The following is a 13,597-nucleotide window of genomic DNA, read 5'->3' as shown; positions in this document are numbered from 1 at the left end:
AGTCCTCAGTAGGGACTCAAAACCACTGCCATTAAAACCATCGTCAATAAATCAACGCTTTAAAACAATTAAACAATTAGGATTTTTAATCACACTTTTACGGTGTCTGATTTAATTTCCAAGCAAGCCTTTGCAGAAAAGAGTTGGTCAGAAGATAAACCGTTATTGATCATTTTGTATAAACTATGTCAGCAGTGAAAGCAAACCATTACATCCTTAATATTGATATATCAAAACTTCAACATCTACTAATATGATGGATAAAAAAATATGCTTAAATGCATTAAATGTGCTACTTAAACAGCGTCAAATTCCTTAAAATCTTTAATTTCATTGGAGAAGTGATATGTATAAATAGTCATAATGACAGAGAAGAGAATTAAAGAGTTTTACCCTGACGTTAAAATAGACTAAACAAAAGCAAAACAAAAAAGCTTGTGGAAAACGGTTAGGTACATTTGGACACTCAGGAAAGACTGGAAACAGTTGTGCTGCATTCAAGTGTTTTTATTTTATACATTCAACAAAACTTTCCACACAGAACATTTTCATAAATTCAGAAGAAACTTTTTTTATTTTGTATTTTTTTTATATTTATAGTTTTAATTTGACAAATATAATGTTTGCCCTGAAACGTACCACAGGGCTTATAGGCGACCTAAAAAAAAAAATCAAAGTGAAAATCAGTAATAAGAGTAAAAAGAGTAATAATAAGGCAGAAAAAGTGAACGTTAGATGTTTCCTCTCCATTACAAACATCTGATCTCTCATCTGAAATTGTTAGATATGGGGAAACGGACTATTTGGGCCTAATCATCTTAATGTTTAATTGAATGAAAAAAATTGGCACTAGAACTTTTCCTAGAACTTACAAAGCAATCCCAAGCCAAAGAAAGATCTGGTTTAGTTTTATATGGGTGAATTGACTATTTGGGCTAAATCATCTAAATGTTAAACTGTATTTTTCCTAGAACTTACAAAAACAACCGCCCATCCCAAGCCAAAGCGCGCGCTGGTTTGTTTTTGACCGAGTTCGAGCTCACTTTAGGCCGGTTCTGCCTGCGCTCTCTGAGATCTCAGTGTTGACCTGCGCTGAGATGCTGGCCGGCTGGACGTTCAGACGGAGGTCGTACTGCTGATCCAGGCCCAAGTAGCTGTCGCTCATCAGGTACAGCGTGTAGATACACCTACAGGAACATTTACACATTAACACTGTGAAAAAAATGCCTTTAGACTAGCAGCGGCACTGCAAAAAATGATTTGTCTTGTTTCCAGTCCAAATATCAAAAAATTCAAAAAATCAAGATGCATTTACTAGATGAGTAAAATGCCATTAAATATATTTTGTCTTGTTTTTTTGGGGAAAAAAATGTAAAGGAAGTGAATTTAAAACAAGCTAAATTATCTACCAATGGGGTAAGAAAAATAATCTTATTTCAAACAGGAACAAGATTATTTTTCTTACCCCATTGACAGAAAATTTAGCTTGTTTTAAGCAAAAACTCACTTCCTTTAATTTTTTTTTCCTCCAGAAAACAAGACAAAAATAAATTGCATTTTACTCGTCTAGTAAATGCATCTTGTTTTAAGAATTTTTAGATATTTGGACTGGAAACAAGACAAATAGTAAGTAAGAGAATAATTTTTGTGCATTGTGACTGCTCTTACTTCCCCGTCTTCTCTGGTGTGTAGAAGGCCACAGACACACTGCTGCGGTTGCGTATGAATCCCACGCGTTTGATGGCCAGCAGATCTTTCTTCTCAACCTCCCCGAGAACGAGGAACCAGCCTTCGTCTTTGGGTTTGGGGAAGCGTGGCGCCTGAGCCCTGCTGTCCTGCCTCCTCTGAAACCAGTAGATTAATGTGAATGGAGCGTCTGGGCAAAGAAAGGCATGTTGAACAAATGTTTGGTTTTGGGGATGGTGGTTACTCAGTTTTTTTTTTTACTTGTTTCGGCCTTTCGATGTTGGCCATGGATTAAGGGAACAATGATTAGCTATTTTGCACGCACTCCACTCCAAACACAGTCTTCATTTCAAAAGCTTTATTTCCCTTACAAGGTAACTCGAGCTGCGCCGAGACGTGGTGGGAACGCCTTTGCGCGATTGCGTCATGAAGCACGTATAGAACCAGTTCAATGGTGTGACGAGGGAAACTATAAAGCATACCCAGAAAACAGACCGCGCTAGCTTCTGTGCCTTCAGCAAGTGCTCTGTGTATACGGTCTCTGTCTATTTGGTGTTGTCTGTTTTACACAAGCATTTATATACATTATTATGGCGAACAAGCAGCAGTTCAAGCAGTGTCCTGTTCCTTGCCCTCGTTTCATTACGGGTGGGGACAGACACAAACTATGTTTTGCTTGATTGGGAGTGGAGCATGCCCAGTCAGTTCTCGAGGGGGCTGACAGTGAGCATTGCGATAAGCGGCATTCTTTGAGGACGGTGGTTCGGTTCACGTTCCCCATGGTGCGGGTCCAGCTGCTGCCGAGGCACAGCGGAGACGTACATCGTGGGGTTCACAAATGGATCTGACAGAGGGGTTTGAGACAGGCCCAGCCCCATCTCTGTCTTCAGCTGCCAGATCCAGTGTCTTGTCTCAGGGAGAAGCACGTGCTGCGGTTTCTTCTCCCTGGGATGAGGCACCAGTGCTACAACTATTCAGTTCTGAGGATCTGCATGCAGAAGAACTTGAGGATTCACCACCTCATACCCCTGCTTATGAGGAGCTGATGGAGGTTGTTACTCGTGCTGTAGCTAAATTAAATATCGATTGGCCAGCCGAGAAACAAGAAGTACAAAAGATAAAGTCTGCTGAATGAACGTTTTCTACCATCCAGATCACAACCTCCTCATCGGGGACTTCCGTTTTTCCCAAGAGGTTTCCGGAGGCGAAGAAACAAGCAGAGGCATTTCAAAAGTTTCTTCCTCACTGATCTATGGTCCCCCGATACTGCTGTCTCAGCAGTCTCGGCTATCTACGAGCTCCTCGCAGCACAGAGTGCACAAAAAACAGAACGTCACCACTCGATTCTCTCAGCCGTGAATGGAGTAAAACTAGGCCAGTCACTCACTGTGAAACAGTCCCAGAAACTGTTGGGTCTTATGGCAGCTGCATCCAACGTAATAACTTTTGGCCTTCATTACATGAGAACCCTTGCAGTGGTGGCTCAGAACCAAGGGATTTTCTACGAGGGGAAATTTGTTTCGCATGAGCAAGGTCACTCGGCAATGCCTACGTGCCTAAGTCATGTGGAAGAAGCCTTGGTTACTCACCCAAGGCCCAGTGCTGGGGGCTCCTTGTCGTCGCGTAACGCAAACGACAAATGGTTCCCCTCACAGGTTGGGGGGCGATAACTAGTGGTCGGTCGGCTAAAGGTCTGTGGGAGGACCATCTACTTTCTTGGCACATAAATCGGCTACAAATGATGGCAGTATTTTGGGCTCTCAAACACTTCCCATGGGCCCAGGGGAAATTACTGTCCCTCAGGGCAGTATATATTCCAGGGGCACCAAAACCAGGGAGCTGATATCCTGTCGAGACAGGGACTGAGGCCCGGGGAATGGAGACTTCACCCCGAGGTGGTGAAGCTCCTATGGGAAAAATTTGGTTGAGCACAAGTCGACTTATTTGCATCTTCAGAGACAACTCACTGTCCCATGTGGTTCTCCCTCACGCATCCAGCTCCACTGGGGCTGGATGCGATGGTTCAGGTATGGCTTAGGCTGTACCTGTATGCAATTCCCCCAATATTTTTTCTCCCGGGGGTTCTGGAGAGGGTTCGTCGGTACGGGGCCCGTCTTTTGTTAGTAGCCCCGTACTGGCCAGCCCGAGTCTGGTTCTCGGACCTGGTGTCCCTTCTAGATGTCTCTCCGATGGAGATTCCGATCAGGAGGGACCTATTGTCCCAAGCAGGGGGCACGATTTATCACCCCTGCCCGGAGTTATGGAAACTGTAGGCTTGGCCCCTGAGGAGGCCAAGCTCATATAATGCTCCAGAGGCGTGCGACCTCTGAAATATAGCAATTGTAAGTCGCTTTGGATAAAAGCGTCAGCTAAATGAATAAATGTAAATGTAAATATAAATATAATCCGGTTTCTCGACCGAGGTCGTGGAGACCATACTCCAGTCCAGAGCTCCTTCCACGAGAAGACTGTACGGATTGAAGTGGAGACTATTCTCTTCTTGGTGTAGAGAACGTCAATTGAATTCTGACATCTGCCCTGTTGGTTTAGTTCTCAATTATTTGTAAGAGCGTTTCTCAGCTGGATTATCTCCAAGGTGTTATCTTAAAGGTGTATGTAGCGGCTCTATCTGCTTACCACACTTCTTTGGGTGGCGCATCTTTTGGGTATAGATCCTCTTATTACTCGTTTTCTCCGTGGCACTCTGATGCTGAGGCCTGCACTGCGCACTAGGGCACCGGCATGGGATTTGGCTATTGTACTGGAAGTCCTGAGTTTATCTCCCTTCGAGCCTATTGAAGAGGTTTCAGAAAAATTCCTCACTCTAAAGACTTTATTTCTCCTTGCTATTTCTTCCATAAAGAGAATTGGAGATTGGTAAGCTCCGTCGGTTGCTCCTTCGTGCCAGGAATTTCCACCTTGTATGGTGAAAGCCTTCCTTCACACTAGGCCGGGTTATGTTCTTAAGGTCTCTACTAATGCTGTGGACACTATTATGCTGCAGGCCTTTTGTCCTCCACCTTTCCTTTCATCAGATCAGGAAAAACTTTATCTGCTATCCCTTAGATGCTTATGCCTACAGAGCTATCCTGTAGCGAAAGTCGGATCAAATATGTGTCTGTTTCGGGGACACTTAGAAAAGGGTACCCTGCATCTAAGCAGAGAATGAGCAAGTGGTTGAGGCTATCTCACTTGCTTATGAAGCGGCTGGTCAGCCTTCACCTTTGGCTGTCCGGGCCCATTCCACCAGGAGTAAGGCTGTCTCTAAAACTCTGTTATCGGGTCTTTCTTTTCTTGACATTTGTGATGCAGCAGGCTGGTCCTCACCACACACATTTGTGAGATTTTACAATCTAAATCTCGGCTCCACTTCGGGTCCAGGTGCTTGTATATTAGTGTGCGCTATGATTTTATACAGACAGGCATTGGTTATTATGGGGTCGTGGGTATAGTGTTCCCACCGTGTCTCAACGCAGCTCGAGTACCCTTAAAAGGGAGCGTCTCAGGTTACGTATGTAACCCTGGATCCCTGAAGAGGAAAATAGACGGTGTGTCGCCCGGCAATACTCCCTGTATCGACTTGCTTCGGCCTATCAGAAACTAACCCGGTCTGATTTCCGGGTATGCTTTATAGTTTCCTGGTCTGGGACGTCACCCGCCTATGACGTCTCATCACACCATTAGACTGATTCTATACGTTCTTCATGACGCGATCACGCAGAAGCGTTCCCACACGTCTCGTTCCCTCTTAAGGGAACCAGGGTTACATACGTAACCTCAGACGTTTCCTAACATTTCTAAATTAAGTTAATAATTTCAACAAATAAAAATCCAAACAAAGTTAACGAAGTGGTCAAAAAACTGAGTAACGACCATACCCAAATCCAAACATTTGTTCTTTCATGTCACTTCCTGTGTGTTTGTGTGTGTGACTGAAACCAGTGGATGGAGGTGAATGGAGCGTCTGGGGAAGGAAAGCTTGTGTGTGTGTGTGTGTTGGACTCACTCTCTGCTGGCCGGTGTTGAGTCTGCGCAGGGACACCTGTAGGACGTACTCCTGATCCGCATGCAGTGACAGCCAGCTGGACTCGTCCCGGATGTTGGACACACTCGAGGGGATCGATCGCTCCGTTTGCTCCACACACTCTTCCCACCAGCCCTTCACACTCAGACTGACCTCCACCACGGGCAGCTGACTCACGTACAGCCATGCCTGACACAACAACACCATTAGCACACGCTATAAACCACACGCTTTCTTTTGTGATCGACATCAGGCAAAGTTAGCAAAGCAAGTTCTGTGAATTACACTATCGTTGGAAAAGTTGGAATGATTCTTAATTTAGCATCATTACTCCAGTCTTCAGTGTCCCATGACCCTTCAGAAATCAGTATAATATGATGATTTGATTATTATCAATGTTGTGGGGATCTGTACGATTGTTTATGTTTTTCAAAAAGAAGTATCTTCTCACCACAGCTGCATTTATTATATCAAAAATATAGTACAAAAAATATTGTGAAATATTGTTACAATTTAAAATAACTGTTTACTATTTTTTAAAGTGTCATTTATTCCTGTGATCAAAACTGTATTTTCAGCATCATTACTCCAGTCTTCAGTGTCACATGATCCTTCAGAAATCACTCTAATATGATGATTTGATGCTCAAGAAACATTTATTACATTATTGTTGTGATACATTAAATAATAATACACTATTAAACAAGGACACAATAAATTAATCAAAATGACAGTAAAGGCAAAAAAAAAATTTGATTAACACTTTATAATAATTATACAGCAACAAAGCACTTATATAATTTTCCAACTATTAGTTTATAGTTAAATCATAGTTAAAATATTGCAGTATCTACATTGCTAATATATATAATAGCCTTTATTCAAATATTGAGTTGATTCCTTGTCACTATAATTACTAAAATTATAATTGTTTAATTAGCTCATAAGTAAAAAGTTAGATAATGTTTTTTTAATGCTTTGTATTAACCAAATAAGTGATGTACAGTATTTTAAACCAGCTGTTAATGGTTATTCAGAGTAAATAGTCCTCATTTTAGATTAGGTCACAGAAAATACTAATTGTCATTAATTAAGCACTTTATTTATTTATTTATTAATCTTTTCTTTTTTTTTACAAAATGCATTCATATTAAGTGTTCCTAAAATGTTTACAAACAGATTGAGCATAAATAAGCATCAACTCAGTTTACACATACATTTATTTTATTAATTGAATAACCTTTTAATGATTTCATGATCAAGATTTCAGCTCTGGTTTAAAATGTTTATGAATTATGATATTCGTACTAAAGGTACAACACAAGACTTGTATGTTTGGATACATGCTGAAATGTACAATACAGCAATAGAAATGTAAAATAATCACACTGTTATAATACCTTAGTTAGAGTTAGGATACAAATCATTAAAAACATTAACTCTTTACATATGAGCTAATTAAAGAACAATAATTGTGTAAATTAGTCACAAGGAATGAAGAACTCACTAATTGTATATAGCCTATTAATATTTTAACAATATAGAGACTACAATATATTAACTATGAATTACGTATAAATTAATGGTTTGCAGATTTACCCAGATTTCTATTTATTATAAAATATTTTTATTTAAATAACTAATTAATCTAATAAGATCTTTTCACTGATCTTTCTATTCATCAAAGGGGTAAAAAAATGCAGCACAGTTTCCACAAAAAATTAGTATCAATGTTGATAATTATAATAAGAACCAATAGTGATTAATTATTCATTGATAAGTGAGCATCAAATAATCATATTATACTGATTTCTGAAGGATCATGTGACACTGAAGACTGAGTAATGATGCTGAAAATTCAGCTTTGATCACAGGAATAAATTACAGTTAATCGAATATACACATAGAAAAATTGTAATAATATTTACTGTATCTTTGATCAAATAAATGCAGTCTTAGTGAGCATAAGAGACGTAATTATTCCCAACCTTTGACCAGTAGTGTATATTTCCAGTAGAGCTCGAAATAAGCCATAAAAGCTCATCACTCAACAACTGTACGTACATAAAACACAAGGAACATGGCTAAACAAAGAACACATACAAGAAAGCGTCTGTTAGCATTAGAGACATGGAAGACGGAGGGAAAAACGGTGTAGATCACCCGGCCACAGCTATTTATGCAAGGATTACTCTTCGTCAGTGAACGAGCCGAGGACGCGGCGGCGCATGTGCTTATTTAATTATCAGGACGAGAGGAAGGGGGATTCGCAGGAATACTGATGGGGAACCGGCGCTGGGATCCGACGCTAGCATTACCGCTGCAATTAGCACTTAGATTGGAGCTCTAAACCCTCTCATTTGGGAGGTAATTGGAGATCTTGCTGCTACCTGAGACCAGCGTGACTCTCCGGCACACGCGCTGGTGCTGATGCAAGGGGAATGGGAAATTATTTGAATGTTTATGTTGTTAAGAGGTGATTCACAAAAGAATATGAGTCGAGAAATGCCAATATACGTAGTGTCTTCGTAATACTGAGAGCAGGATCTTGGATGTTTGTTTTTACACAGGAGTCAGTCACATGTCTTAAACTTTCACTTTTCACCCAACCCACAAGTGCAGAAATGTATGGCATTCTCAGTTGCTATTATACACAGATAGAATAAAGTATACACAACACTGTACTTAATTAAATATTTTAAAACAATAATTTTGTCCTTTTCACAGTGCAAGGCCAATCATAGTCCGATTACTGTATATACACTACTGTTCAAACGTTTGGGGGGGGGGATTTATAATTTTTTTGGTAAAGAAATTAGTACTTTTATTCCACAAAAATCATTAAATTGAACAAAAGTGACAGTAAAACGTACATTATCACAAAACAAAAAAGATTTAAAATGAAAGTTCAATAACATGAAAAAATGCATTGTGAATCGTGTGTGTGTAAGATGAGCCACCTGAGAGATCTGACTGGGCTGCAGGATCTCCTTCACCATCGACGTGAAGTTGTCCTGTCTCCCGTCACAGGCAGCGATTAGCTCGGGAAGACTCTCGATTGGGCCTCGATATCCACCGCTCCACCTCCTGTCCACGAAAACACAGTCACGTGACCTTCAATCACACAAGAGCCTGTTTCCCGCTGTCACAGCATGATGGATCCTGCTCGGCCTGATCCCTCTCTTACCATTTTTATTGTGTTTCCACCAAATTACACTCGCCGCGGGACGCGTCCGCACTGAAACGTGTTACGGGCGAGGGAGAACCCGACGCCAGTGATGTTAGCGTGTGCATGTGTGTCCGCTGATGGTGTTTGCGGAGTGAGATAAGAGATGGCGACGGGATTAGCCGCTAAGACATGTTACGCTGTCATGATCAGCGAGCCTCAGGTGAGGAGTCTAACACGCTGACGGGAAGTGAACACTCGCCTCTCTCTGGGACAACGGGTTAGGTTCGGGAGAGCGGAAAACACATGGGTAGAGAGGAGGAGACATCAAGACTGCTCTGAAATACTCAAGGTTGCCAGTGCAATATAAAATAGGGGAAATTTTGCATGACATTACAGTCAAACTAAAAATTATTCAGACACCAGATATGTTTTTACTAGTGTCTGCAGGACACTATAGTTCATTTATGTAGGTGAGAAGAGCAAAATAAAGTAAAATCTGACTCATTGTCCCCAAAAATAATTTTTTTACAGTGACTACCAGTAAAATTGATACGAATTTGGGAGCAAAAGTTATTCAGACACTTTGAGCTGATCATGTTTTGCTGAAGTGTTTTTTCTTTAATTGCTAATGTGAGATTTTTACACCACAGACTGAACAACATGAAGCATTGCTTGGTAATTGTTTGAGCTAAATTGGTATTATCTTGTTATGTTCATAAATTTAACAGCTGACAGATATTCAACATAATTCATGTGTGAGACAGTCTAACAGAAGGATGAACAAAACCAGTGAAATATCAACTGAGTTCTTGTCATATTTAATTACCATTTTATAAACTATGGCGAATAAACTGTGACAATGTGAGGAATGTTGAAGGTGTCTGAATTTTTTTTGGTTTGACTGTATATATTTCATATATCTGGAAGATCTTGGTCATACTACCATCTGCGAATATATGTACACAGGGTTTGACGTTAACACGATCGTACGGTGTTTGACGCAGTCACTCCTACTAGCCACTTTAGCAGGTTTCATTTTATATATAATATATACATTTGTCAACTGTAGTCTTTTAAGAAGGCATCTGAAATAATAAACTAAGAGCAATTAGCGTTGTCAAAAATATCGATACATATCATCACTCTTTCTCGCTCTCTCATCTCTCCGACAGCCAGTTAGTTACACACAAAATAACTTAGTAAATACACACGAAATAATGTAAAAAAATAAATAAAGTTCTTCTGTGGTGAAAATCAAGTTTTTAATGTTGTTTATATGTCTGTGTGGTGTTTTTAATATGCTTTAAGACAAACCGTGTGTAAAGTCATAAGTCGACAGCACTGCTGTGTATTTTCTCTTTAAAACTGCAGTGAACCAAAGACAGTCTCAAAAACACGCTTTGAAATCGCTGGTGTTTCTGACGTCACAAACTACCTTGTAACCAATCAGATCAACGTGTGATCGTCAACGAGTGGATCTCTGAGTGAGTGAGTGAGTGAGTGAGTGAGTGGAGGCGGGGCTCATTTGCATATTCATAGAACCATGAATACTAAATGAGGCAAGAGTGTAAAGTTACATTCACCCTATTTTAAGGCTATCTATTTAAAATTATTTGTAATTTTGGTGATCAAAGATGAGTGTTAAGGGATACAGTTATTGACTAAAGGGGACCTTAAGTGACCCTACACAGCTGAGAAAGAAATGGTATAATAGATCAGTGCGTCAGGTCTTAAAGTGACAGCAGCCTAATATACCAGCTGCCAAATTATGAGATAATATTAAAAATATATCTATATGGCCGTTTTTCCCTATGGTATCGATGTCAAAATTGTGGCCAGTGTAAATGCTGAGTGGCTAGTAACTTTGGAAAACCGCTAGCCACAGTGGCGGGTGAGCAGTTAATGTCAAGCCCTGTATGCACACATCAGACTTTATGCTTAAAAACCCAGGCTGCTCTACAGGGAATCTCTATATAACTTATGGTGCAATATGTCGAACTGAATGTTGCTTATCACATTGTACTGGCCCCAGGTGTGTTTTTCTGCTTAGACATACAGCATGTCTCCATTTGACTGATGCTGGAGAGATAAGACTGAGCAGCAAACATTAAATCTGTGACGCTAACAGCAGAACAATGCAGGGCCACACAGATGCTGCGGTCACAGCTGTCCTCAGGAGCACCTATGGGTCACTCTTGATCAAACCTTGTGACCTGACTAACATCTCATAACTCGTGCTGGGTCGCAAGCTCTCTGTGCACTCGAGGAATCAAGCACTGACATGTTCTGTAGGCACACACATAATATGGAAAATACATTCACCTGGTTTAACTGGAACAAAACGTGGATCTCAAGAGCAACAGAATGCCATCACTTGTCCACAACAATATCTGTATATCACAATTTATGTTCTGTTTTCGTCCCCTTTTATTCCATTTACCCTTGCCAAATCAGTTTTCAATGGATTACAGCATGTCACATCACATGACACTGGCTGAAAGCAGCATTTACATGCTAATTAACCATATGAGTTTGTTAATATTAGGGGTGTGAAGATACACTTAGGTCACGAGACGATACACGACATTGGGTTCACGAGATGAGATGACATTTTTAATTAAGTCAATGACAAAATATGACTGGAAAATAGTCTTTTATTCGACAAAGTCACACAATGAAAAACAATGCATGTGTATTTTACTTATTATTTAACTAATCTAGAGTTGGCACTAACGATTATTTTGATATTTGAGTAATCAGTCAATTATTTTGACAATTAATTGAATAATCGGATCATATTTTTTTGGGTAATAAAAATAGACCTAAGTGAACAATAGCCTTTAAAATGACTTAAAATACATACATAATAACGAGGCAATAATAAATGGTTTGCATAAAGTATCATAAGCAAGTAATTTATGGTTTTATAGAACAACACTGTTAAAATACTTAATGTAACACACATAATATTATAAACAATAAAGTTGTATACATTATGTATTGTAATAAGTGCCGGCAGAGAGAGTCAACGGCCTGGTGATTAATGTTGTCACTTTACATCAGATCAAATCCTTTAAACAACATTTAATTCAAGTGTCCACTTAATCTTTAATATTTGGCCACTTCTTTATGATATAAATGCTACAGCCACTGTCATTTCTTGAACAGGAACACGTGGATACCAAAACATGCAAACTCAGAGTGAGGGTTAAACTTTTATTTTGAAATTGAAATGAACAAGAGTTCGCATATTTAGAAACACTCTCCTGTGTTAGTGTTGGTTTATACATGATAGCACCATGTTTTATATGTTTTAATATATCGTGCAGCGTTGGAAAACGATCTAATAAAGCAGTAATTTAATTCGGGTCCGTGGATTGCGCCACTTCCGTTATTTAATTTAACCCAATATTTAATTGAGAAATCGTGAAAGCACAACACTAATAAGTTCTACTTTCGGAGTATGAATTATGGGTAACACTTCATTTTACAGTACGTGCACTTTCAATGTACTTAATGAGTAGTGTAAGGTAACTAAGTTAAGGTTTAGGGGTCGGTTCAGGGTTAGTGTCATTACTACAATAAGTACATAGTATGTTCATGCGAAACAGGACTGTAAAACAAAGTGCTACTGAATTATCATATGCAGTAAAGGACAAGAAGGTTTTGCCACAAACTCAACACAGTCACGCTAATATCGCAAGAAATATCGTCATGTTTTAATATGGCGAGATCTCATCACACCCCAAGTTAATATTAATGTTGGTTCAGCATAATCTCTGATCTATAACAGGTCAGCAGTTTTCTGTGCACAGTAAAGTTGACTAACACAAGCAGATTCTCGAACACGTTATGGAATATTAGTGGAGTCGCCGATGTAAAAATGATATAAGGCAGTGCGTACATGACTTTTAGAAGTATTTATACCTGAAGACGTAGAGATCCTGCTTTTCAATGTGAGGAATTGTGAGCAGGGAGGAATCGTGAAGCCATCTGGCCTGAATGATCATCTGCACAAGGTTACAGATGCTGAGCGCAGACACGAGCCAGCCTTCGTTCGCCACCACATCCAGCATAGCCTGCAGAGACAGCAGAAAACACTCAGCCGTGACAGTCTCTTATCCAGGAAAATGCATGGCAGGTTGTTCAAATATGACGATACACGACAACGGGTTCACAAGATGAGATGACATTTCTAGGGCTGTAGTCAACCAAAGAAATCCCGAGTCGACCAAAGTCTTGTCCTGCGCAACGATTAGTCGACAAAAAAAAAAAAAGACGCGATGTTTTGATTGAACATTTTTTTAACAATTGTCAGAGCATTTATAAAACAACAACGAAAAAACATCAAAAATACATAAAACTATAATAATAAAACAATTCTTTGAAAATTCTTTTTTTTTTTACTGCAAAAAGTGAGGAGCACTGTCCTAGGTCTATAGTGACAGTCACAATCGCGCACCTGACCACACCACACGCTACAAAACAAATATAACTGCTATCTGCCACAATGAAAAATCCTACAAAAGCTCTCGTTTATACAGGCTGTATATTCTTCTTTACTTTCAAAGCTATGGGTTAACTTTTGTCCAGCCGATCTAGGAGTTTTAAAACAAACACACAAAAAAAAACCCCAAAGAGCCTAAAAAACAATCCTAATAATAATAGGCTGTATTGTAGGACTGCATATAGGTTTGTTTTCGTTTTGTTACATTATT

The 13,597-nt window shown here is 39.6% G+C and overlaps 1 protein-coding gene across 1 annotated transcript in view; it reads right to left on the bottom strand.

Annotated features, from left to right (window-relative positions):
• Positions 1–492: 492 nt before the first annotated feature.
• Positions 493–13,597, bottom strand: part of ascc3 (activating signal cointegrator 1 complex subunit 3) — a 255,180-nt gene continuing 242,075 nt past the window's right edge. Inside the window, exons 38-42 of the mRNA XM_077206021.1 lie at positions 12,807–12,958; positions 8,671–8,797; positions 5,693–5,899; positions 1,669–1,844; positions 493–1,187 (exon numbers count right to left, since the gene is read on the bottom strand). Of these exons, the coding sequence (XP_077062136.1) occupies positions 1,040–1,187; positions 1,669–1,844; positions 5,693–5,899; positions 8,671–8,797; positions 12,807–12,958 (810 nt within the window). The 3' untranslated portion in view covers positions 493–1,039. The remainder of the gene's footprint in view (positions 1,188–1,668; positions 1,845–5,692; positions 5,900–8,670; positions 8,798–12,806; positions 12,959–13,597) is intronic.

Source organism: Siphateles boraxobius, unplaced genomic scaffold (assembly GCF_051911475.1).
Source record: "Siphateles boraxobius isolate OS27281-9 unplaced genomic scaffold, OSU_SipBor_1 12, whole genome shotgun sequence".
NCBI classification, from domain to species: Eukaryota; Metazoa; Chordata; class Actinopteri; order Cypriniformes; family Leuciscidae; genus Siphateles; species Siphateles boraxobius.
The sequence above is the reverse complement of the archived record's forward strand: the minus strand, read 5'-3'. Positions and strand labels throughout refer to the sequence as shown.